This window comes from Pocillopora damicornis, chromosome 11 (assembly GCF_964200805.1).
Source record: "Pocillopora damicornis chromosome 11, jaPocDami1.2, whole genome shotgun sequence".
NCBI classification, from domain to species: domain Eukaryota; kingdom Metazoa; phylum Cnidaria; class Anthozoa; order Scleractinia; family Pocilloporidae; genus Pocillopora; species Pocillopora damicornis.
In genome coordinates, this window is record NC_142680.1 from 203,945 (window position 1) to 229,294 (window position 25,350).

The window sequence follows — 25,350 nt, forward strand, 5'->3', positions numbered from 1 at the left end:
CCTTTAGTTACAGGATGGAAAGTAAAATTAACACACCGTCTTTATTTCACGTGAGATGCTAATTTTTACATATGAATGTTGGCATCGGAATTAACGCTGTTCCGGCACTCATCTATATATGGTGTGCGCCTGTGATATTGCTCTATTACGACAGTTCAAAGGGAATATAAGGAATTTTTTCAAATAACCAGCTTTTATTGTTCACAACCCAACTCAGAGAATCCTGGAAACATACATTAATTCCTATCTGCAGTTGGGCTTCACTAGTCGAAACAGAAACAGAATCTTGATTTTCTCACGGCTTCCCCTTGAGAACCGCTTTACGGACGTAAATAGCCTGGTAGTGACGTTTTACATGGTAAGTTCACGCCAACAAAAACATAAATTTTAAAGTACCTAGTAGAAATAATTCATGTGTATTCTATGAAATCCACCATTTTCAGTTATATTGTTAGTTATAGATAATTCGTGAATTACTTAATCTTTTTTTAACCTGAACATAATGATATTTAGTCCATTTAGCCTTCGATCGTAGTTGCATTTGTCAATGTAGGATTTATTAGCCTCAAATGACTTAGCTGTATCATTTTAAAACGCAAAATGTTCTATCCCCCAAATGAATATCCTTCGACCTCGTCACTCAAAGAGAGTTACATTCTTCGATGCGTTTCTCTCTCTATCGTGCGCTGTTATTTACACGCTGAGCAGCCAAGGAGTTCCTTTTGAAGGTCAAAAAAAAAAGTAACATGTACGTCACATGTATACCTAGCTTATCTCAATTATTTTTAAAACGAAAATCATCGACAATTAACGTCAATGAAGCGGGCAAGTTAAACAAGCTTCGACTAGTTCTTTAAACGAGCTAATCATTATCTTTATTTTTGCATTTCAGCCGTTTGGCTTTTCGAGGCTGTATCAAAATGATTTACAAAAACATCACTAGTATGGAAGAGCATGAAACTTCAGGCGAACTACACATGGCGTTAAGAGTGTCCATGGGAATTATTGCCGTGCTTTCTATTTTAAGCAACGGCTTGTTAATTGCAGTTTTCCTTCGCAACCGAAGTCTTTTGCGAAGCTCATACAATGTCCTGATCTTAAGCTTGGCGGTAACTGATATGACAACAGGTATGTGGTTAAATAAGAGTTAGGCATATTTTGAATTCATTGCGGATTTGATTGACTTAAGCTCTTAGATAAGTTTCATTTGCTTGCTCACAGGGGTTAATGCAATAGCAAAGAAAATTTCTTTGGAGTAGACAAATACATTCAGTCTTGACAGCTCACTAAGAGTTGTATTTCAAGGTGAAATACGCGCTTTAACGTTGCATCTTTCGCCAAAGCAGACCTTCAGGTTCTATAATTTTGAAATACAGTATTGAGATAATAATTTACTTCGGAAGATTCTTTTTCTCTTTCGAAGCTGAAAGCTAAAACACGAGGAGTAGACAGAGGGCACGTGAGTTGCTCTCTTTTACCGGCTGCCTCGTGCGTGACTTTTATTTCGTTTCAAAGAAACAAGTGTCAGAGTGACCTACAAACCTCATAACGTCCTTTCTATTTTAGAAAAATTGTGCAGGTAAATTTTTCCAATGAAAATCAAATCCTTAACGGGTAGTGATAGAACCAAAGTGTTTATTGAGTAGGATGAAGAAATAGATGGATATGTAACGAAGGTTTCAAAATCGAACGCTCTTCCAGGTTGTAACACACGCATGTAAGGTGTGATATTCTTCTAACAATAGCATAAACAATAACTTTCCAAGCTATTGTTTCGTAGCTCCGCCTTGACAAGTTAATGAGCTTAAGCATTATTCCCTGAGGAGGAATGAGCGCGTAATCTTTGGCCAATCAAAGCTCTCCAGAATATCTTTCGCCGCTAATATTTACGGATCTATAATTTTTTCGCTACTGCAAGTAAATGTCCCGAGAACAATAGGCATTCTACGCGATGAGGTCTTAAACTGAGAGAGTATAGAAAGAGTCGCTCTTTTACTTGTTCGAAACTAATTTGACGCTTGTGTGCACGAGTATAGAGGGGCTACTGAATAAATGATGCAACATCTGACTAAGACATTCGAAAAAATACATGGAGAGGTTGAAGAGAAATACAAACACATTTATCGTATTTAGGATACTCCAGGTACAGGCACACTGATCGATTCGAGGACCAGATCTCGTAATAGTTATGAGTTTGGATTCGAAGTGCTTTCTTAAACGTCGTATTAAATTGTGTTTTTCATATCAAAATGTGTTAAGAAGTCATGTAGACCCTAGGGGATCTGAGGTAGCTGGGTGGGCTAGTAAGCTGATATGCTCAAAGCTCACTCTAGAGTGCTAGAGAGTTTGAGTCGAATAAAACTCCTCTCAGTACCCAGAAGATGAGAAAGAAAATTTTTATGGTGTTTCCTTCCACAGGAGTAGGCCTGATTTTGACGCCATCTTACATCATAGGGATCAACAACTTTCCAATCCCAAGTGGCCTCGCTGGTGAGCTGTTCTGCCGAATAGTCGTATCATACTACCTCGTGTTTACCCTCGGCATTGTTTCAGTCTATACAATCACGTGTTTATCGCTCGAGAGATGGTTTGCAGTGGCAAAGCCTGCTCGGTACAGAGCAGGTTTTAAAAGTTACAGAATCTATATAATGGTGGCAACTGTATGGTTCATATCGTTTCTGTTTAACGCCCCTCACCTTTTCGAAATGAAACTGGGGCCCGAAAATCACTGTGAATGGGTTTCGCTGACGACGGGAGACGTCAGAAGAGGAGTTGCATTAATTGAGTTCTTGGGAAAGTTTTTCGTGCCACTCGTTATCACATGTTTGTCGTTCCTGAGTCTGTGGGTCAAAGTTTGGGATTCGCCAGCTCTGTTTCAAACAAATAGAGGTAAAGCTGGTGTACGTCTACTGCGCATGTGTGCAATTACTGCAGTGGTTTTGGCAATATGTTGGTTTCCTAACCAAGTGTATTACTTGTTGTTCAAGTTTGACATTACCCAAATGGATACCGCTGCACATCAAGTAACGGTAGTTATGTGCATGGGAAATTCCACCCTCAACCCCTTTATTTACTGCGCAATTAACCCATCTTACAGAAAACACTTCATAAACTTTCTTTGTCCGTGGCGATCGGGATATGATGCCGCAGATGTCATTTCGGATGATAAGCGAGCTCATACGATGCGCAACAGTAACACGGCATCAGGATATACCCAGCAAAGCTTTCCAGGGGCAAGAACGTCTCGCTTTGATGACTACAATTCACGGAGTGCTTCTGAAATTCGCATTTGACGTTGGTTACCGAAGTGGAATACCTTAAATGAGGTATAAGGAAAGCCAACTAGGAGCTGCTGCCGGCAACAGAAAGGTTCGCTTGTGAACTAGAGAAACCAAAGATATCAAACCGGGAATAAGGAGACGAAAAATAAACCTTGCATGAGAAAAAATAGCAATAAATTTTTTGTTTGGGGCTAGGGCTGAGAGATCATAACGAATGCGCGTTACCACTCTTTAAAAAAAATAGTGATATCGTAGGGTTGTTTGTGCCTATCTGATCACAAAAAACCCAGGAAAGTGTGTCAGAGTAGATGTTTGCCGCATGAGTGTTATGCTACAAAAACATTAATAACAACATACAATAATAATAATAATAATAATAATAATAATAACAATAATAATAACAACAATAATATATAATAACAGAGAAGAGATTTCCCCGTGTATCCTTAAGTTTAATAAATACTCCCATAGTTAACAACAATCTGTAAAGAATTCCCTCTTTCGAACAGTTTTTTAGAACCGTTTTATTCAATGGTATCATCTACTTCGCTGTCTTCAAAGGGTTGTTCGGTTTCGACTGAGGTCTTCTTTTCGCTGACTTCTAGGAAAACAAAAGACAAAATGCAAATAAACAGTTGATTCAAAATGTTAGAAAGTACTGAGCATCAAAAAGACGCAAAAAAGAAGTTACATGAAAAAGAGAAAATATACTAGATTTAAGGATAAACTTTGAACACTGTTGTGTGTATTCATGCATAAATTTGACCTTTAAAATTAATCATCATCAACATTGATAAAAATCAATACAATAAAGCTTGGCAGCGCTAAATATCAGGTACCGTGTTTTAAAACCACGACGAAAAATATTTTGTTATCACGCTCTTCTTGGTAAATAAAGAATTTATACCATCAGTCTCATCGTTTTCGACGGTGTCTTTCATTGCTGTTTCTTCTAGTTCTCCTTCTTCCTCTTCGTCCTCCACTTCCCGAACAAAGCGTTCCTCTTCTTTTTGGAAAATCACACGAAAAAATGTAAGTTAATTTTGAGCATACATAGAGTATAACTACATCAGAGAGATTATCATGCATTAACTAAAGGTTTTCTCCTAAATGCAATTTAGCACGAGTTATATCACACTCTAATACTCTGAAGTCAAGGCCGAATTTTTGAAAAGATTATTAACACCCCTCTTTGGTTAACCTTAAACAAGACTTTTCGATGGCATAACACTTAAATCTATGTGCAATTCCTTCTTCGAACAACTGGGTCAAGATTACTTTTAGTGACAAATCATACCAGTTCTATTAAAATTATCACTGTTATCAAATAATAATCATCACTGACCCGTCCCAGTCTCAGGTTCGTCTTCAGCATTATCTTTTACCTCCAACTCCGTCAATAACTCTGCGATTGCAATTAATTTTCATTTAAACAAAAGCTACATTTGAGTTTCGGTCTTGAAAGAAACGTTTAATCTAGCAATGTAATTTCAATTTAACCGAATAATGAGTTTAATTAGGATGAAAGGTGGGTTATCATTCTGAATTAAACCCATTTTCCTGCTCGAGTATCCATTAGGGTTGTATGTTTTCACATACCTCACAATAGTAAATCCTAGTATTGTCCCAGATGTCACCTGTTTATACACCTCATCAACTACTTAAACAATAACATTTTCGAGTCGCTCTCTTTGGTGTTGATCGGACCTTCATTCTCAACCTCGACGAAACTGGATATCAAACTGGACGAAAGACAAATTCTTTCGAAATTAATGGCAAAGCAAGGAGGAAAGTTTCCTTCATCAATAGCAGATCACCTCTTCGCATCTTTTTAAAATTTGTCAAATTAAATCTTAATTGACTATCCGGTGTGGAAATCTGAAAATCCGTGAATATTTCAGAATCAATTGGATCAGATCATTAAGATAATAAAACTCTCCTTCGTTACAAAGTTCTGATAGCACAACATTAACAAAAATCATCATAAGTCTTGCGAGTGCATCTAATATTGGTAACAGTTGTCAAAAAAAAAAAAGAGGTTAGTAGTGAGGGTTGCAATGCAGAAACTTGGGAAAATCTCAAAAAGGAATTTTCTTGCATGCTAGATATTAACTTGTGAATGAAAGAGAACTTACCATCTTCTTCGTCGTTTGCTGGAGCGCTTAGAACGCCGACGGTCAGAAGAGTGAACGCGAGCAAAAATAACCACTTCATCTTGAGCGTAACTTGAGAGGCAGGTATCGACTTCAAATGCGGGTATCGAAGGTGCGAGGTTTAATAAAACTATTCGCCGACCAATCCAACAAAACCGCGTCATCTGATTCAGCCAAAAAGTTAATTTGGTGGAAGACGACATTAAGTAAATTTTCATTTAAAAAAATGCCGCCTCCTTAATGGGCAGGGTATATTTAACTTCACTTATGCTTCTTTTGAGGAATCTTTTGAAACATTGATTGCTCTTTGTTTCTTGAAAAAACACAAGTACAGATGGCATGGAAAAGAGCTTAGACTAAAAGCAAAAAGGTATTCAGTTAGCTGTAATCAAATATCTGAATATCTGAAATAGAGACATGACTTTCTGGACACAGATTCTCTCATATATTTGTGGAGACCAGAGGATATCAGTATATCCGAACTGGTTATGTTATGTGCAAAATATGTAGCCATGATACATTGTATTTTAAAGTTAGCATGCAATTCGACATTCATTGAAATCTTCATTGTTTGTATCGTTTATAATTCACTAAATCTGATTGGCTAATTCCTCAACAATTCGCCAGCGGGCAAATACAGCTGAATTGATTCAAGGCTCAGTCGTGTCCATTTTCCAACAGAAAAATTTCAGATTTGTGAATTTTTTAAGAAACAAGCCCTTCAAGTAACATGAAAGTTGTTTCTATCTTGTTAATTCTAATCTTGTCTCCTTCAGTGGTCACTGCTACCGAAGAAACTCTTCCCGAGGAAGGTACAGAGTAAAATCATGACTTATTTTCATAGGCTAATTGCACAATGAATACACGCGGTAAAATACGGGTAAAATAATGTTTGTTTGGTTAGGGAAGGTAAATGGGTTCGAAAATACACCAAGTTTAGGATTTTTACCCGTATTGTATTTAAAATGCATCAGGACTAATTGGAATAAATGAAGGTAAATCGAATCATAATCCATTTGCCTTTTTGCATGTGTGTATGTTGATTCAGGAATGATGTTCCCCGAACGTTTGGTTCTTTCTTTAAAAAAAAGATTTTCTTTTCTATAAATATACATTTTTGGCGGCAAACCGGTTCAATATACGCAGGAAAATCATTCATGAAGAGAAAAAATTAAGTATTTACTTTGCGCCTGTTTTCAAATCCACAAAATTTTTTAAGCGTCAAGTTAATTCTAGCTGGTCTCTAAGAACTTAAATCAGTTCAGCCATCGCACTAGCTGAAGGCCTTAGAGAAGTAATTTCTTACAATATGCACCCTAGATGTGAGGATAAATCTTGGTGTGTGAAATTTTCCCATCAGTAATCACTGAGTCTCTTCGTCATGAATTTTAGCGACTGAGAATGGATCACTTCTACCTTTGAGCTTTACAACAGTTTTAACATATTCTTGGTGATCTGCTGATAGAAAAGTTTGTTTACTTATCTCATGTAAAAATCTTATTGGGTTATGAGATGGGCTGAACGAAAAGGGTCATCCTTTTACAGAAGGGGATCCGCAAGTTGACGATGACAGAAGTGAAATCGACGTGAATCAAAGTAAGGTTATCGTAACAGGTCTACAGTTCTAATCCAATACTCAAACTTCTTGATAAATGTGTGATTTGTAAAATAGCTCGATGCTACAGGTTAACGTCGAATGAATACGGGAGAAGGAAATAATATTCCAATATCTCTACTTTCCAAAAGAATTGATTGAGTAGACGAGAAGTATACAAGTTCTTTATGAAACGTGATGGTTGCTTAGAGTTCGCTATAGCTCACAAGTTTAAAAAGAGAACAGCGCAACGAAATCGATATCCGGACTGGAAATCGCGTCAGGCTCATAGTTTAGTAAAAATGAAATTTTAATTGCTAGATGGATAATTAACTGAATTCAACCTGTGTTAGGCCTTATTAGTGCCATGACTAATCTAAGATCTGTTTTAGCGTTTTGGAAATTTTTACCAGTGGATTAATAAAGAAATTGTAATTGCTCACAGAAAACGGGGTTGATGCATTTGAAGGCGACATCATGATGACAGCTGAACAATGGGACGAACTCAAAAAGGAGTTTGAACGGACAGGACAGCCCCTGCCGTCATAGCGTCAATACTGGTCTAACTGATACTAACGGGACATCACCACAAGTTATATATGGCTTAAAGTTGACTGTATTTGTGTAAATTGAATAAAACTTTTTGTCGGCGGAGTTATCCATTGCCGGTTTACTTAAATTTTAGCTTGTTTTTCGTTTTATCACAGTAATATTTCAGAATAATCCACCATCTGAAACCACCTGTAACATAGAAAAACCACGCCGACAAACCGAATAATACCGTTACACCCTGTTACAAAAATTAGAAGAAATGGAAAAGTTATTGGAAATGGCATCATTCAAAGACTGCGCAAAATTATTTTATCAGTAGATAGGGAAATGTGTCTCTAAGAAATCCCCTCTCTCATATATAGCACTGTCAGAGCAGAGTGTCTCGCACAAGAAGAGAAGATAATAGCCCCTGCAGGGACTTTGAACCAGCTCACTTTCAAAATATAATATGGCGTTTTTCTTTTATGACTGATACACCAACTTTCCTTGTTAACTTACTCAAGGATAAGCCAGAAAGTTATATACATGGCAAAGAAGACAGATAAAAAGCTGGTTTGTTTCATCAATTATTTCTGCAACAGCTGCTTATGATGCGTTTCGGAAAATCATTAAGCAATTGCCATGTTTGTTACGCTTGCTGCACTCGGTCCAATTGTTTGGGTTGGTCTTATTTCATTAGCTCTGCTGACAGAATCACACGCAGTCATTTCCATCTCCGTGACCCTTGCCCTGTGCCACGGACACAAAAGAAGCGTAAAGTATCTACGGTACATCTTGTTGCTAAGGCAATAGATCAGAGGGTTGACACACGAGTTGAACATACATATAAAGACAGTAAAATGGTGCAAGGGCGTGTCCATCCGAGCTATGTCATATTTGAACAACAGATGATACAACTGGTTGGGAAACCAACTCACTCCAAGAATGACCGCTGTTAACAAACACATCCGTAGTAACCTTAAACCAGCCTTGCCCCTATTTGTTTGAAACAGAGCCGGTGACGACTTGACATGGTTGTAGATACTTACTAAAGTAACGGCTGCGACAAGAAGGGGAAGGAAAAATTTTCCCACAAATTCTAAAAAAGCCACAACTCTTCTAGTAGTACCTCCGGTAAGAACAATCCATAAACACTGCTCTTTCCTGTCTGAACCGCTTGTAGCTGTAATTTCCATCAAGTGCGGAGCGTTCAAAAGCACAGAGAGCATCCATACGCATAACACACAAATGTTTACTCGCGACTTCGTTAAAATTGTTTTGTACTTGGTTGGGCGAACTACAGCAAGCCATCGATCCATAGCCATACATGCAACTGTATAGACTGATACTATGCCCAGGGTAAACACGAGGTACTGAGAATATATCACTCTGCAGAAAAACTGGCCAAAACCTCCTGATGAAACTGTGATCGAATCGGGCCCAATAATGTACGAAGGTGTAACAAAAATACCAATTCCTTTAAAATAGAAATAGACATATATATACGTCATATCTCTATTTACAAAGATACTCTATTCCAAGATTTACATTTCTGTCCCTTAATTACCATATATATCAAAGAAATTTACAGTTGTGGTTGTTGACAAAAAGGCAGGTGACTTGATGTTGAAAGAAAATCATTGAATATTGGGAAGAGTATTAGAGCCCAACCGTCAAAATTAGACAGATGTGTGATTATCATAAGTAAAAACCTTTGAATGGAAGTTTACTTAGCTTGAAATGTTTAGATTAAGGCTAAACATGTCTTCGCATGGAGTATGCGTAGGGCAACTCAATGATACACTGCACTGAGCTGCTGGTGTATGATGCCTATCGTATTCACGGTAATGAAAACTCACTGAGCTTTTTTCTATTGTAACTTTCCCCTCAACAGAAAAAAAAACTTTTCGTTTTAAATTGCAGTTTCTGAGGGAAGTTCTTGTAGAGGTGACTTAAAAAACAAACAACTTCCAATAAGCAATTCTAAAATTAAAAGCAATTTTAGCAGAGATTGACATCTGTCAATCAGTAGAAAGATTTCACCAACTTATTCCTGAAAATCATAATTCTATTCTCTAGAATTACAGGCTAAAATTGTTTTAGAATTAAAACTGAGAAAAGTTACACATCTGGCACCAAATACGCAAATGCCACCTTCGACATGGTTACCATTCGGAAGCCATCGATTCATGTGTTAAGATAGAACACTATTTAATTAATTACAATGAAGGGCTCCGTGCGACCAAACATATGAAAAAGAGAAAGCTATCATTCCCTAGGGGCTAAGATATGAAAGGCACACAATTGTCTAGGGGAGAAGTAAAATGTAAAAAGTGCGTGTTATTCGACGCGACGATTTCAAATTAAAAAAAGGATTTTTCGTTTAGCACTTCTTGATTATATTCAGTAAGTCATTTGGAAACAATAATTTTTTATCAAGCGAATATTCTCTCGTTTTTCATTTAAAGAGAATGATGATTTACCTGTTATTAAGTCAGTAATGGCCAAGCTTAAAACTAGCCTGTTGTATGGAGTCTTCAGCAGGGCTCTGTTTCGAAAAATTACCACCAGCAGAAGGCTGTTGTTAATGATGGCGAGAGATCCTATGATACCAAACAAAACTCTTATGCCTGCCTTCATTTTCGCCAATTAGACTAGTGTACGGATAAATTCGCAATATATGTTGCCTTTATGGCTAGTGAATTATATTTCCTTAGACTTGGCTTGCTCCAATGCAAATGTTATACTTCGACAATAGCAGCAGTCAGGGTGTATCGTCCGGTGTTATGTTTCCGAATGACGTGTAATGATAATTGATGTCGCCAGCCAATTTGCTTAGGGTTTACCATGTCAGTCCTATTAAAGGCAATTATCCGGAACCTATCTCTGCCTGCAAAATTTATGATGTTTTTCTGAAAAGTTGGTAATTCTTTCTCTTCGAAGCTTTGAGTTTTTTTTTATTAGTTAATTTGATGAAAGAAATGACATACATATCGGAGCACTGCCATCAAAGCGAGTAACAGAAAAAAACCTCTCGTTTTCTCTTTATTTATATATTTTTAATAATATTCTAGAAAACAGCTTCGAAACATCTTGGTCGCGAGTCTTGCAGCCTTACCAATCGAATCATAATAAGAAAGATAGAAATCACACAAAGTGCGTTTCTCCTCCCTCTGTGTGTTTAGAGAAAAAAAAATTCACAACCATGATAATTGTGATGCCCATCCTTACTGGTTGGCGCATCAGTTTTCTCTACCTAAGAAGTCGACATCAAGGATTTTTTAATGTGAAGTACTGACTTCAAAAACCAATAATTTTAACTCATTTTGACTGACATCGACTACAAAATCTGAGACGTCAACTCCATTAAACGTGAGGCAGGATTCTTGTCTTACCTTTTCAGCCGGTTTCAGCCTTTTCCACGGATCGCCAAAGCACATGTCTTTTATCTCCAGCCAAAGGGGATATTATCAGAGACTACAAAGAGAATAACAACATAATTAAAATTCGATTATTTGTCCCGATACAAAATTAAACTCTGCTTTTTTATTTTTTTGGATAAATTACCAGATATCAACTGATTAATTTTCTTCTCAGATCTTCAGGGGATAATTGGATCGAAAATGAGAGTCTCTGCTGTCACTCGACTGTCGATTTCTAATATCATTGACCTCTACAGTACACAAAAGATTTCTTTGAATGAAATATAAATCGTAGCTATGACTGAAGCACGTTCCAACATCACCAACAATCATAACCGTTAGGCATAAATTTGTATTGCCCTGTATAGGCATGCAACTTAACCACTTTACCAAAATTAACTATTCTGTATGTGAAATAACATGTTACCCAGGTAGAGCTCCAGGCTCCTTGCAAACAATACCAACCCTTTAATAAATAAGGCCCTTAACCCGGGTGGCACCCTTCACGAATAAGTCTGAGTTTCACATTTCAATTCTTCACCTTTCTTGGGGTGATGGGTTTGCTTGTCTGATGAGAAATCAATTAGGTATACTAGCCATTCTTAAAGATATGAAGTAAACATAATAATGAGAAGCTTCATTTTATTGATGTAATTATTCAGGTACAATAATTTGCTAGTTTAACACACATAAATATTTTTTATTATCAACTGTTGTCGCTGAGAAAAATGTTTGTGATTTCGTATGAACAGTAACAAATATACAGATTTAGATTCTTATGATCTAACAAGCTACTGTTCGTATTTTTCGTAAAGGGTAAATCTCCAACGACAGCTAAATACAAAAATGACAGTCTACTTGCCTACAATAAGACTCTATTTAGATGACATTGTTTTAGAGCAAATTGGCTGAAATTTTATATAATATACTGCTAGTTAAACCTTATAACATGTTTACATTTAGTTTGATAGTATCTATCACAATCCGTAAATGGAGGATACGCATCCGCTATCAGTGTATAATAGTTCATACCGAGACTCTGGTAAACAACACTACACATGATTGACTCTTGATTTATAGCCCCTCTATACAGATGTTTCAACACCGAGACGTAAGGCGTCTTATCAGTCTGCAGATATCTGCACTATAGTATAAATGAGTAAAAATAAATAGGTATGGAAAGGTCGACTTTTTTTTTAACCCAGGTCATTACTATACAATTAAAAAGGATCAAATATCTCCATTTTCTCCTCTTAGAGGATATTTCCCTCTAGAAACTTTACGGGTACAACAGACTGAACCACCTTCTTTGATTCTGTCGAAGTTAAGTCGAAGTCCTTTACTGATCCTCTGCACTTAGGGAGTAGTTCTTTTGCCTTTTTTCTGTATAGTTTGTTACTTAACAGAAATATACAAGGGTTCAAACAAGAGTTGAACATGCAAACAATAACTGTTGCTTTATGAAATGGGGTATTCAGCTGCACAACATCGAGCTTGAATAGTAAATAAACAAGTTGGTTGGGAAACCAACACAACACCATCACCAACGATGTTGCGGCAGCCATATGTGTGACACGTGTAAGGGCAATGTAATTGCTTGGATGAGTCGTTGCAACAACAAGTGAATCCTTCATGAAACGATAAAGGTGAGTGAAAGACACCACGAGAATTAAAAATGGTATCAGAAATTTTAAGAAAATCTCTACAACTCCTATGACAACTCTCGCCTCTCTGCTGGCTATCCCTTGGAACACACAACGTTCAGTTGTGTTGACATTGTTAAGAAAATACTTGGTCTCTAAGATGTGAGTGCTATTTGTAGCAAAGGAAGCAATCCAAATAATGATCAGATACTGTCGCACTTTGTGAATTCTAAAAGTTGTTCGATGTTCAAAGGGACGAAATACAGCACACCAGCGCTCCACTGCAAGTAACGTAACGGTATACAAGGAAACGATTCCCAGCGTAAATACAAGATATTGATTTCCTATGACGTAGCAAAACATCGCAGAGCCAACATTCTTGCTTGTTAGAGCTGGTTTTTGACCAATAATATACACTGGTGTTAAGACAAGACAAAGACCTAGAAAGAAGAGAAAAATTATCATCACCTCAATAATTTCAAATGCTTATTTTTGGGATAGTTCATGGTAAATTTCATAAGTTTTGTAAGACAGTAATCTCAATGTTCAAAATTGCAACATAGACTAACCTATCATCATATCGGTGATGGCCAAGCTCAGTATTATTTTGTGATAAGCTTTTCTCAGTAGTTTCCTATTGCGTATAATAATCACAATAAAGAAGACATTTCCAGTGAAAGAGATGATTGCAACGGCCGCAAAAAAGAACCTTTGACTTAAATCTCCACTGAAAACCATGTGCACCGTTTTCTGCAAGGAAAGAAAAGCACAATAATTAACATTTAAGTAACACGGATCCTACTCATCTAGTTCCTTAGAAATAAACTTCTACTGTTATTAATATAAAAAAATAAAAGAAGGTATGCGAGGTCGTAACTAAGGAAAGGAAGTTTGTCTATTTTCAGAAAATATTCTAGAACTAACATTTGAATTATCGTAAGATTGTTGCTCGGGAGGTTAACCCAGTACAAAACCTTCATTCATCAGGTTATGTGAAGAAAATGTAGGTCTTGATTTAAAGAACGTGCTACCAAACGCTGTTCCGGCCGCATACTGAGAACCTGAATTGACGTTGGACCCACGCAATGATGTTTCAGACGTGAGCGGTTAACAATAGAAATATCAGCTCCTCATATTAAATGATCATGTCGGAAGAAATTTGATGTACTTACAACAATTTTCGTATTGTATTTCGTTGAACTTGATAAAGTAAGATTCTTCTTACAAATAGCATCTTTCCCGTAGGATCCAAAGTAATAAATCAAATCTACTAAATATCCGGTGACTAACTGATTTGCAAATTAAAATCCATGAAACCAATCAAAAACCGAAAAATTATATTGACCAAGGAGCTGCTTCACAGATTTTAATTCTGTTATTTTGCCAGTGAAACCAGAAAAATAGGCCATCAAAGTATTAAAATTTATTTACAAAACAATCAAAAATTAATAGAAAAAAATGTTTTTCTTAAAAAAAGTCGAATTATACAACCTATCATTGCTTAACCAAAAAACGTGTGGCCTTAATGTTGTCATGCACGTAACGCGTTTCCCTTATATCAAACCACTAGCTTTTTGAAGGTAAACAATGTTTTTTCGTGAGAATAAAAGATTATTCTGACGATGTGTAGCTGTCCACTTCAATAAATTAATACCGTTTCCTTCTCAAAAAGGAACCCTTGGAGAAAATGAAGGATTGAGAGCCCTTATATCTTAAGGATTTCAACGTCATCCTTGGAGCAATCCCCGGAAACGATGGGGGCCTCATTCAAAATAAAAGCATACTGTTTGCATAATAAGCTCAAGTCAACAGTGTGCAGTAGTCAAATATACGTGATAGACTCTTTTTTAGTTTCAGTTTAGATTTTGGCAATGAAAGCTTTAACTTATTTCTCATTCATTTTTTAGGATAAGTTTGAAACGCTAGCTGGTAAGGTTTAGTAGAATTTGTACATCCATGATGAAATTACTTCAGCACAGCTCAAGGTTTTTCTCAAAGGCATACAATTGCATGCTAATTTTCAAAGAAAACATTTGTGGCTGGATGACTCAATCATTTTCAAAACATTTGGACAAGTCGATAACAAAGTGACAGCTAAAGGTACATCTAACCAACATCTGTCCTATTACAATTATTGTTTGCATCACGTAGCTTTAAAAGCACTCTCGAAAATAAATGTAAGGTAGCTACGTTGTGAGCAATGTCACGTTATAATATTTTTGGTCACTTAGTGGAAAACTACCAACTTTTTATCCATTTCTTTGTTCGTATTTGTCAGCGGATTAAAGTTAACCAATTTTAGCCGACATAATCCAGCCTAGTCTGTAATTTTGTGCGAATGTTCATAGACAGAAAGCAAACTACAACAGTACAGTCCTTGAACTGCCTACCTTCAAACCCTGATCAAGAGGACACATTTTTGATAAAGCTCAAAAGCATATTATTTTATCTAAAAAGTAGAAAGGAATGTATACTCGTATGCATCATCGTCCGTTTTTTTACCACTCTCCCATGCATGAATGGTTATGTTACAAAATGGCAGTATTTACCTTTTGTTCTCTGAACCCGAATTGAGTACGTCGTTTTCAAATATCTCAGTCCTGTGACGGCACTTCACAATGTTCGTTGTGCTACAAAATTAATTCGAACCATCTATGTTTAGAACCGCAGGTTTGTATAGATCCTTATGGTAAGTCTGACTTTAGTGTATAACCTAGCTAGGTAAAAATAAACAACTTGTCACTTTTTTTCTCTCGTCGTATAAGCTTATTTTGGCATCGTAAAGGAAATTAAACAAGCAATGTTAACTTTTCTGAAAAAAAATTTTCGATAGCAGCTGCATTCTGTAAAATAGAAGTGAAAAGAATTATCACAATCAAAAGAAAAACCAAAACGGGTTTTTTAGCAATCAAGGACGTGCAATCTATCATTTAAATTTAGTGCTTCGTCTCAAGAACCTACTGCAAATTATAATGTAACCCTACTTTGAGTGTTCTCAGTTTCTTACAAAGTAAAGACTGGGTAACTTTTTCACATACAATCACGCGCTTAAAAGCTACGAGAACACTAGCGAATCAATGTCAAAGAGAAACAAAACAAAAATTTGTCACAGTTTTAAAGTTTCTACAGTCATCTTGATATTTTGAATTTGATCTTAGAGCCAATGTGCGACTAGAGCAGTTTCTTAGTGTCAGATCTCTGTATTGACTTCTATTTTCTTTTCCGCTGTTCAAGAACAAACACATTCAAGAACAAGACATGTTATCCAAGATAATCTCGGATCATATTGTAGGAAATGTATTTCACATATGAAATATCAATTTGTCAAGCTTCTTTACTTGAGTACTGCTCAAAATATGACGAGCCTGTAAAACTACCTATGGGCAAGGCGACCTCCTTTATAAAGAAAGTTATTATTACTGCTCTTCTAGGGAAAAATAACTTAATGAGCTGACAAAACATCTGATTTTGTGATATCACCGTTTGATTATAATCAGACCTGGCAATGTAACATAGGGTTTTTAATGCAGAAAGGGGAACACAAATGTGGTTTGAACGTAAAGAACACCTTTGACCTAAGCAGGCAGTCAATCTTAAGAGAAAAGTAAATACCCGTGTTTTCTTTTTTCGATATCAACATACTTAATACTGGACTGATTTCGGCCCACCAAAAACTTACAATGGTTCCTAGGGCCTTGGTTTTTTTTTCACCAGAAACTATTGACACTACCACCTGCTCTAAGCACACTGCCGAGTTGTTTTGGATCCTGTTTTAATTCTCTCCCTGGATGTCTTTGCATTGAACCGTTAAATGAGCCTGTTTCACGAGATGCCGCCAATGAATCATGTCAGACTCTATATTTTATTTCCGTTTCAACTCAGTTTCTGTCACAGTTACGTGCAGCGCGATGCTGATTGATTCCAGCATCCGTTCTACTCATCGTAATCCCTGTGCTTTGAAGTTTGGATCGATTAACACACATGCAAGCGCAGCAAAATGAAACGGGCTAAGCATCGATTAAATAAGTTACTCTCTGTAATATAGCGCAAGAATAACTTTTAAACTTAAGAAGTTTGTCAGGTTTAAGACACCACCTGCTCTCCGTTTTACTCTATCGGCCGCATTTACGTTTTCTCGATGGTCAAAGTTAAATGCTATAATAACAGTGTAAGACATCAAAACTTAAATTTTCTGTTAAAGTTACAAAATAACAAGGGTGTGACCATCTCCGTACACCTCGACCAGGTGTACGGAGACGGCTAATCTGATCGTAGAGCTTTCGTCGGACCAAGACAATTAACATCCATTCATTTGCAATCGAAGACCACAAGGATTGAGCGTATGCCCAGTCCCACTCCCTGTTTGACCAGTCCGCTCAAAGGAAATCTCAATAAGAAAAAAAAAACAGTAGTCTCCGAATTTGAATAACGTTGCAATTCCCAAAGGCAGAAACAAATTTGACACCGGAAACAACAATAAAGAAAGCACTCGTTGAATTAAACACTGTCCAATTGTTTTGGATTGACCATGGACTCAGTATCTCCATTGCGTGAGGCTGATGTCCGTGGAAATTATACCTACACAGTTTATTAACCCAGTAGCTATGAATAGACTCAAATCATTCACGATTTTTCTCTGCGGGTGAAGAGTCTTTGAATGTTTCATTTTAAACCGACTTGTGTGAGCGGCCACAAAGTCCTTTGTTAGACCCATGTTATCTGACTTTTGACCAATAGGAAGACGACAGCTCCTGAAGAAGCCTTTAGCCTGACAATTTGTTACTTTCGCTTGGAAAGACACCATGAATGGACCACCCCCAAATAGAGAGCAATCATGGCCGTCATAAATTATTCATTCAAACGAACAATCGATAGAATGTAGCTCGTTTCAAATATGTCCTAATGGCCGTTTCAGTTTCTCTTACTGTTAACTGATCCTGTAGAATATACTTAATTGCCTTTACCATGGTCCGTGGCGTTCATCATTCAAGAACAAGTTTGCAAGGTAAGACCTTTTCCTCTTTACAGAATCTGAAAATGTTCCTAACTTTAGAGTTTTTGATATGAAAATTTTACCAGTCCAGGTTACAGCTCCTTTTGAATTCAAGTTAGAGACCAATAAATCCCGTTTAAATGTGTAAATGCAACGTAACCTTACTACTGAGTCGTTTATCTATTGGTTGAGATAGAGATATGTAGGTGTTCAGTTGTCCATATAAAATCAGAGTCAAGTGGCAGTAAAAAGGTGAAAATATCTCTAACTTAAGTAATAATATTTAATGAGACATGTCTCTCGGAAGGAACCAACACCAACGAGCTGTTTCAAACTAAATTTACTTCCGTGTGGGACAATATTTGCAGTTAAAACCCTTGTTTTACAATTGACAGAAGCAAGGTAATCAATCCAGCAATAGTAAGCACCTATCATGAGAGACATAGTGCACATTCAAGTTGGACAGTGTGGGAATCAGATAAGTTCTAAGGTATTTAAACATGTATTTGTCAAAGCTTGTATCCATTAAGCAGACGAAAGGTTGTGGCATCTAAAGGTTTCAGGGGTGGAATGCATGAAGCGTTCTCATTTTTGTGGATGTTGTTGAACAAAGCTCCCAAAAAAAATCCTTAAGTGTCGAATCCAGGATAAAACCCTCTCACTTTTGCCTCGCAAAATAATTTTGAAACTATTACAGATAATTTCTGAGATGCTAACAAATTCAAGATCTTCCGCTGAACACCGTGAACAAAAAACATGGGTAGTAATTCAAAATACCATCTAAATTTAGAGGAAAAAGATCACGAATCTCTTTCATTTTATGCTATATAGTGTTATCTCCACAAAATACCAATATTATCTGTAAACTATATGTGAGGTATTCCTCCAGTTACACGTACAGTTTGCAAGTTTTTCCACTCAGCAAGACTTTTTTAAAGTGCACGGTCCGTTTGACAATAAAACAGATTTCATATTGGATGCCAGTAGCTCTAGAAAACGGCTATTTATTAATTTATGCAGGAAAATGTTTTGACATTTGACGAAACACTAGTCGTAAAATCTGCCGACTTAAAAGCCCATCTTTTCAAACAACAGTATGGATTTCCTTCATTGTTTCAATATAACAAGTTTAAAGTCAGCGTGGTTCATTGAAATTATAGTTTATCAATTAAACGCAAATTACCGTCGCAGAAGGGTTCACGGAGCCTAAAACAATTTTGAACTATTCGGTGAATTTAAACTGTTCAATAAATTTAAACTGATCAGCAAATAGAAGAAATTGTCTCAAGAGATGCACATGTAAATAAGAGGAAATATTTAGCTTCCTAAACGTTCAATTTTTATTGAAGTTGGACGCAAAGAGACTTTAAGCTGCAGTAACAAGAAAAAATTCTGTAGACCACCTGCCTAATGAAAAGCAGGTCTCTAATTTACCAGCTAATGTTAAAGCCCTCGCTTTTGTTCTATTTTGGAGAAAAGATCTATTAAAACTACAACTGCAAAAAAGAAAAAAAAACTAACTAACTAAATAACTCTTATCAATAGGAACTAACTGATCAACCAGGGTGATAACTATGGTTCAGAAGAAATCGCAGCTTTCACAGATTTCACCTCGCCGGAAGGAATAAATTCTTTTACTTGGTCACGATGTAAGACTAGGCCACCTGCAGTACTGTAGGCTGTTGTCGATTCACCTGTTAAGGGTCGTTTTTGCTCCAAATGACAACATTAACAGAAAAACTTGTCTCAAGTTTCGCCTTTTCTTACATATTTCTTGAACAAAACGTTTCAAAAACTTTCCACCAGCATTTCTAACTCATGGGACGGTGTCATCGTTTTTATATTATTTCTTGCTTTATTAATAACAAACGCAAATTATCCGCAGTCAACAAGAAACTAGCACGGTAGCAAATAACAGAAATGAAGATGGTATATTTCTCGAATCAGTGACCCACAATATACATATCCTACGACAACCACATTGCAAAACAAAAGCTGAAACAGATGTGACGTTCAAGGACGAAGCGAGCTCAAACATATTGTTATCTATCTGTCTGCATGCGATTTATTTCTTTCTTTCTCTTGTTCTCGACTTAATGCAGTTTTGGGAACTTATTTCTGATGAACACGGGATTTCGCCAGATGGGCACTACACAGGAAAAACTCCAAATCAACTGGATAGACTTAACGTTTATTTTAACGAAACAGTGGGTAAGTGGTGCGTAAGCACTGGGTACATCTCATCCCACAAAGAGAGCTATCATCCCTACACATGGTTTCCTTCAGCTAGAAAAGATCTTTGAGAAAAAGGGTTTTACTTTAAACTACTTAATACAGGCATGCAGTTGCTAGACTACAGAATAAAAGATCTTGTTCTTATTAAATGTTTTGATTTAATTCTCGCTGTTTGCTCCCGCGCCAAATTATTGGTCAAGTCAAGTCTTCGACGATAACTTATATCATTTATTGCATACTCAGTATTTCGCCTGTTGTTCGCTGATTGAATTTTTCGGGTTTTTACTCTCAGGTGATAGGAATTTATTTTTCTCTCTTTTATGCAGATGGCAGGTACATTCCACGAGCAGCATGCCTGGATTTGGAACCAGGCTCAATCGATTCACTCCGCACTTCAAAGTACGGAAGACTCTTTAGCCCTGACAACTGCATTTGTGGTGAGTTGAAGAAAACAGAAGCGAAAGGAAACTATCTTTGAGAACTAGCAATTTTACTGTAAATTATTATTGGTTCGAATTCGGAGAGTAATCCAAATGACGTTCGCAAAAATATAATTTACAGAAAATATTCAATCATGTGTTAATAGCCAATCCTGCTATAACAATTGTTGTTTTACAATAATATCTCGACCTCAACTCATCTTGTATGTAATCCATATATTTAATTCCGATTACAGGTCAGAGTAGTGCGGCGAATAATTGGGCCAAAGGATTTTATACGGAAGGGTCTGAACTTCTAGAAGCAGGGATGGACTGCATACGAAAACTGGCGGAATTTTGTGATTGTGTGCAAGGTTTTCAAGTGGCTCATTCTTTAGGAGGAGGGACAGGCTCTGGCCTCGGATCGCTTTTAATGTCAAAAATTCGCGAAGAATATCCGGATAGACTACTGAGTAGTTTTTGTGTGCTGCCCTCGCCAAGAGTGTCTGAGACAGTCACTGAGCCATATAATGCTACGCTAAGCTTTCATCATCTTGTGGACATTGCAGATGCAGCGATTTGTATTGATAACGAGGCTTTGTACCATATCTGTTCGAATGTTTTAAAACTGAAGACGCCTACTTACAGTGAACTAAACAAACTAGTGGCCACGACCATGGCAGGAGTCACGACCTCGCTGCGCTTTCCTGGTCAGGTAATGATCAATAAGCTAAATTAAATCTGTAACAATAAATGATAACACGTTCATTTTGAAACACAGAATATTCTTTTTCCAAAAAAGTACCCATTGTTTCTTACAACTTAGTTCGAAAGTCAAAACGTATCAAGTAGAAATAGAAAACAATATAATAAATGTAAACAAAACGAAACCAGACGGGAAAAATGAGTTCTTCAGTTATCTCAGTGTCCGCTTTCGATATTGCAGATATTTCATTTTCTCTACGCGAATAATTCGGTGATCAACTAAGCGTGGTCGATGTGTCATTTTCAAATATTAGTTCTTATGCGCACCGTGCACAGGGGCCAAAAATATCAGCCCTTAAGGGTGGGGGAGGGGGAGAGGGTGGCCATTTGTAGAGCTATGACTGTAAACAATTTTTTCCTCGCAATTGTCAGATTAAAATAACTAAATCAAACTTTGGGTACTTACGGACAACGTGCTCTCCACAGCTAAACGCAGACCTTAGAAAACTCGCAGTAAATATGGTTCCGTTTCCAAGACTTCATTTCTTCATTCCCGCCCACGCACCACTCATCAGCCGATACTCTCAAAGCTACAGATCATACGGCATCTCGGAACTTACTAGTAACATGTTCGGACCTCAAAACATGATGGTAGCCTGTGATCCGCGCCAGGGAAGGTACCTTACCGCTGCAGCTATGTTCAGAGGCCAGCTCGCTATGAGGGACGTAGAGGAAACCATCTCCGCAATGCAAAACGCATATTCGACTTCATTTGTCGATTGGATTCCGAATAACATGAAAACAGCTGTGTGTAATGTACCGCCCAAAGGACAAAAAACCTCCGCCACCTTTCTTTATAACAGTACCGCCATACAGGAAGCATTCAAAAGATTTACTGACCAGTTTTCTGCCATGTTCAGAAGGAGAGCTTTCCTCCACTGGTACACGACGGAAGGCATGGATATCATGGAGTTCACCGAGGTGATTTTTTATCTTTGCCTTGTTATTTTCTTTGAAAACCAGCCACTTTTTCGAGCATATTCCGTCTTTTGAGCTTAGAACTAACTAGTGGAATATTACTTTCAGTGGTTTTAAAGTCAACTCCCACCATGACCTGATCACAACGCGGCCAGTTATCTTTCTGCAGAATGTTAGTAGTACCACAATTTAAAAGTAAGATGGCAATTTTCCGAAACCTAGGACCTCTTGGCACAATAACCTAAAAAGTTGTTTTCACATTGCCGTTTTTACATCCAAGATGGAAATATAAATTGGTTTTAAATTCAAGCAGCAAGAATATCAGGAAAAGAAACAAACTGAACTGGCTTTTAAGCAAAGAACCGCTCAAATTCTTAAGTTTTTAATTGTAAAATATAACTTTCATGGAAGACTAATTGGTTAACTGGTTGCCAGGCTGTTGCTAAAGCTAACAAACTGACCTCAGGCACTGTTTTAGTCACGTTAAAATATCAAACTTGATTTCATGGTCTTTCATTAATGGTGCTTCATTCAAAGTCTTGATAAATTTATTGTGAAGGCTACTTTAAACTGGATTAGAGTAAATCCTATCAGCCGTGCACATGTGAATACAACACCAACAGGAAACGAGCGTTCACTGGAACGCGTTAGAACAGACTCTAAATTATGCCACGAATTTTTTTTTCGAGAAGTATTTGACAATTTCTTACTGTACAACTTTTACCTCGTGAACGTGAAGTTGGGAATCCTTCTGCGATGCAGGGCTAGACTGTTAACATCATGAATTCGCGAACGTGACTTTGAGCGCGATGCTCAACGAGTTTTTTTTGACATTTTCGAAGTTTCTGATGAGTCTCTTGGCCGAAACCAAACGCCGCGCACTACCAACCACGAATTATTTTTTCATTTTGAAGTATTTGACAACGCTTTGTGAAAGAAATTTTGTTTGTTTCCGAGCAAATTAAGTACGAAAGCTTTGAAAGAAAAATCGCCGTGGCCCGTTGGCGAATTGTCAGCTCAGAAAAGAATACAAACGAATACATTTTTGTGACATCGACAAAAATGCGTGAAAATTCGCACTAGCTAAAATTCAATTCAGCCGAGTTAGACAAAGGTTTACATCAGACCAACACAATAAAAGGCGTTCCGAATTTCTGACTCTCGTTACAAAGTAAAATTTAGTTTTTAAAGAATAACGACATCCTGAATAATAGACAAACTGACCTTTCTCCATTCATAACACTTTTGAGCATGGCCATCGCTTCCCGACTTCGTTCCTGAATTCCAGTTCCTTATTAAACTTTCTTCTCAAAACATGACTGATCAAGCGATTGCACGCACAATTAGCAATTGACAAGCCGAGAACAATGAGATGAGGCAAAGGTAAAGGAAGGCAGTGTCGAAGCTCAAAGGCTGACGTGCTCGTTCCTGAATAACATGAGTTTGCTTGAGCACCAAAGCTATGCAACAGATTACGAAACAAAGAAACCAAAATTCCCGCCATGGCGCGCGCTGCCATGTGGATAAGCTGCGCCCTCTCATTGGTTATTTGCGTGGTGTATAAGAGCTTCACCCCGATTGGTTAGATTTATTAATGTTGATGTTCGCGGATAAAGAAATAATTACGACAACAACCAGGAAGGAAGTATACGTGGGATGAAACATGTACGGAGCAAAAAATAGAAAAGAAGCCGCATAGATGTAAACTATTGAAAAAAATTTTGCTCTCAATTGAGCATTGGATAAAAATGAATTTGTGTACAGAGTAAACCTCACAAGGTGGCATTTTGGAGGGGAATTTTTCTTCGCTTTCCAGGCATGCATCGGTTGTTAGAACAACCAACACAAACTTTTACTCGTTCCTTTCCTCAGCATTATAATAAATGGTCAGTAAAGCCAATGTTTTCTAGTAGGTTAATTCTAATAATTGGAACGGGGGAGGGCAGGGGAAAAATATCACGGTGAGAACATTGACAGTCACTTACAATAACCCAAACTGAAGAAAAAAAATCAACGAAAAAAAGGGCAACAGTCTCCCCTGTCTTTCTTCCAGGTTGGGCATTTAGATGTTTTGGAAGGGTATGAACCACACCGATGTGATAAAGTCTAAATTTGAGCTCAGGTTTTAATGATTTTCAATTCGCAGGCTGACTCCAACATGAACGATCTTATCGCCGAGTATCAACAGTATGAGGAAGCTGGACCAGAGGACATCATATACGATGACGGCGAATATGAAGAGCTAACAGATTTCCCAAGAGACTCACCCAATAATATATAAATGAAAAGCAAAAGATTTACTTTGAAGTACAATTATGTTCATCTATTTACTTACTTTAACTCTTTAACTTTATCATCATGCAACTGAATGATTTGTGAGAGTTGCTATAACAAGTATATATGCTTATAGTTCCAAGATTAGCTTGATTCTTTATTAAAGAATATTAGGTTCTCAACAAGTATTTTCCAGCTAACTTTGATGAGAGTGAGTGAGGTACCTGCAAGTTGAGTTGAGGCTCTACTCAAGATGTTTTTATGATTACAGTTTATTAAATTATTACAACATATACTTTAAGTTTTACCGGTGAAACAATCAGTTTTTTGTTTGAGTTAATAATACAACACAGAACATTTTACAAAGTGTCTAAGTCAAGGGATATTTTCATTTATTCATTGAAACAGGTCTTAAAGTAAATGTATTTTCTATTGCATTTAAATTGGTGAGTTTTTTTTTATGTTTGATTACTCCATTAAGGGCTATGCTTATTTTTGAATGTAAATAATATAGCAATTCATTTTGCAATTTAAGTCAATTAAATTAAGCTGATTTACTTGACTTATGTCAGATTAGGATTTGAAGTAAATTTCTTTGTGAACAATTAAAACTACTTATGTAAGAAATTAATCCTTCAAGAATTTTCAGTTAAAATTGAAATAAGTTTACTCAGGATTATTTCAAAATTAAGGTATCCTGAAGATGTATTTTTTCCAAACTGATATTAGAAAGGTATTCCTCTCTTGATCAACAAAGCCAAAAACCCCATTCTTAGTCAAACATAATCATATATTTAAATAATGAGGTATTAAATCAATGATGTTACTTCAACATTGCAAGATAAATAGGTAAAGAGGGATCTTTCTGAAATTTTAAAGAGATTAAAAATATTGAATTATTTATAAATATACTTGATTATTTAACTTACAAAAAGGCTGAAAATAAAGCTTAACCCCAAAAGATCTTGGATATAAGGTTTTGTTTTTACCTTGTTTCATACTGCCTTTTACTCATTTACCCCACACACAGAAACAGAGGCAGCCTTTCTGACATTGACACTGAAGAGCCATAATAATACCACAATACTCTGAAGGGGACCATTTTTTAAACATAACTTTCAA

At 36.8% G+C, this 25,350-nt stretch overlaps 6 protein-coding genes and 1 long non-coding RNA gene across 11 annotated transcripts in view; 3 read left to right on the forward strand and 4 right to left on the reverse strand.

The window, feature by feature from the left end:
- The window catches only part of LOC113674148 (uncharacterized), a 48,260-nt gene extending 24,831 nt beyond the window's left edge, over positions 1-23,429 (reverse strand). Inside the window, exons 1-2 of the mRNA XM_089188107.1 lie at positions 23,179-23,429; positions 10,955-11,036 (exon numbers count right to left, since the gene is read on the reverse strand). The gene's annotated coding sequence lies outside the window, so the exon portion shown is untranslated. The remainder of the gene's footprint in view (positions 1-10,954; positions 11,037-23,178) is intronic.
- Positions 2-4,198, forward strand: LOC113676659 (allatostatin-A receptor). 2 transcript variants are annotated; one of them, XM_089188102.1, is made up of 4 exons: positions 158-358; positions 893-1,128; positions 2,419-2,490; positions 3,098-3,259. In XM_089188102.1, the coding sequence occupies exons 2-4, from the start codon at positions 921-923 to the stop codon at positions 3,109-3,111; spliced, it is 294 nt and encodes a 97-aa protein (XP_089044228.1). In that variant the 5' UTR covers positions 158-358; positions 893-920; the 3' UTR covers positions 3,112-3,259. The 2 variants fall into 2 exon arrangements, with proteins under 2 accessions (XP_089044227.1, XP_089044228.1); XM_089188101.1 differs by having other exon boundaries at positions 2-358; positions 2,419-4,198.
- Positions 3,713-5,535, reverse strand: LOC113676660 (uncharacterized). Its single transcript, XM_027193341.2, has 4 exons — positions 5,417-5,535; positions 4,627-4,686; positions 4,189-4,287; positions 3,713-3,882 (listed from the first exon to the last, which is right to left on the reverse strand). The coding sequence occupies exons 1-4, from the start codon at positions 5,493-5,495 to the stop codon at positions 3,806-3,808; spliced, it is 315 nt and encodes a 104-aa protein (XP_027049142.2). The 5' UTR covers positions 5,496-5,535; the 3' UTR covers positions 3,713-3,805.
- Positions 6,049-7,707, forward strand: LOC149036960 (uncharacterized). Of its 2 annotated transcripts, none has more exons than XR_016181289.1 (3): positions 6,049-6,246; positions 6,947-7,030; positions 7,474-7,707. It is a non-coding gene; the product is annotated as an uncharacterized LOC149036960 (long non-coding RNA). The 2 variants fall into 2 exon arrangements; XR_016181290.1 differs by having other exon boundaries at positions 6,064-6,246; positions 6,980-7,030.
- On the reverse strand, positions 7,627-10,345 carry LOC113676662 (rhodopsin, GQ-coupled). The gene is made up of 2 exons (XM_027193345.2): positions 10,043-10,345; positions 7,627-9,036 (listed from the first exon to the last, which is right to left on the reverse strand). Exons 1-2 carry the CDS (start codon positions 10,197-10,199, stop codon positions 8,189-8,191), a joined length of 1,005 nt encoding a protein of 334 aa, XP_027049146.2. The 5' UTR covers positions 10,200-10,345; the 3' UTR covers positions 7,627-8,188.
- On the reverse strand, positions 11,607-14,402 carry LOC113676636 (galanin receptor 2a). Of its 2 annotated transcripts, none has more exons than XM_027193314.2 (3): positions 13,797-14,402; positions 13,194-13,374; positions 11,607-13,064 (listed from the first exon to the last, which is right to left on the reverse strand). In XM_027193314.2, the coding sequence occupies exons 2-3, from the start codon at positions 13,360-13,362 to the stop codon at positions 12,235-12,237; spliced, it is 999 nt and encodes a 332-aa protein (XP_027049115.2). In that variant the 5' UTR covers positions 13,363-13,374; positions 13,797-14,402; the 3' UTR covers positions 11,607-12,234. The 2 variants fall into 2 exon arrangements, with proteins under 2 accessions (XP_027049115.2, XP_027049114.2); XM_027193313.2 differs by lacking the exon at positions 13,797-14,402 and adding an exon at positions 13,549-13,688.
- Positions 17,362-25,191, forward strand: LOC113676642 (tubulin beta-4B chain). Of its 2 annotated transcripts, none has more exons than XM_027193320.2 (7): positions 17,362-17,629; positions 18,013-18,107; positions 19,720-19,828; positions 20,179-20,289; positions 20,529-20,986; positions 21,463-21,957; positions 24,101-25,191. In XM_027193320.2, exons 2-7 carry the CDS (start codon positions 18,051-18,053, stop codon positions 24,233-24,235), a joined length of 1,365 nt encoding a protein of 454 aa, XP_027049121.1. In that variant the 5' UTR covers positions 17,362-17,629; positions 18,013-18,050; the 3' UTR covers positions 24,236-25,191. The 2 variants fall into 2 exon arrangements, with proteins under 2 accessions (XP_027049121.1, XP_027049122.1); XM_027193321.2 differs by having other exon boundaries at positions 17,527-17,629; positions 18,016-18,107.
- Positions 25,192-25,350: the final 159 nt, after the last annotated feature.

Coding starts and splice junctions, on each gene's coding strand:
- LOC113676660 (XM_027193341.2), bottom strand. CDS start 5,495: ATGAAGTGGTTATTTTTGCTCGCGTTCACTCTTCTGACCGTCGGCGTT. Junction 4,288..4,626: donor CGAACCTGAGACTGGGACGG/GTCAGTGATGAT, acceptor TTTTCCAAAAAG/AAGAGGAACGCTTTGTTCGG. Junction 3,883..4,188: donor CGAAAACGATGAGACTGATG/GTATAAATTCTT, acceptor TTGTTTTCCTAG/AAGTCAGCGAAAAGAAGACC.
- LOC113676636 (XM_027193314.2), bottom strand. CDS start 13,362: ATGGTTTTCAGTGGAGATTTAAGTCAAAGGTTCTTTTTTGCGGCCGTT. Junction 13,065..13,193: donor CATCACCGATATGATGATAG/GTTAGTCTATGT, acceptor TCTTCTTTCTAG/GTCTTTGTCTTGTCTTAACA.
- LOC113676659 (XM_089188101.1), top strand. CDS start 921: ATGATTTACAAAAACATCACTAGTATGGAAGAGCATGAAACTTCAGGC. Junction 1,129..2,418: donor GGTAACTGATATGACAACAG/GTATGTGGTTAA, acceptor TTCCTTCCACAG/GAGTAGGCCTGATTTTGACG.
- LOC113676642 (XM_027193320.2), top strand. CDS start 18,051: ATGAGAGACATAGTGCACATTCAAGTTGGACAGTGTGGGAATCAGATA. Junction 18,108..19,719: donor GGAATCAGATAAGTTCTAAG/GTATTTAAACAT, acceptor GACTTAATGCAG/TTTTGGGAACTTATTTCTGA. Junction 21,958..24,100: donor ATATCATGGAGTTCACCGAG/GTGATTTTTTAT, acceptor TTCAATTCGCAG/GCTGACTCCAACATGAACGA.
- LOC113676662 (XM_027193345.2), bottom strand. CDS start 10,199: ATGAAGGCAGGCATAAGAGTTTTGTTTGGTATCATAGGATCTCTCGCC. Junction 9,037..10,042: donor CATTACTGACTTAATAACAG/GTAAATCATCAT, acceptor TCTATTTTAAAG/GAATTGGTATTTTTGTTACA.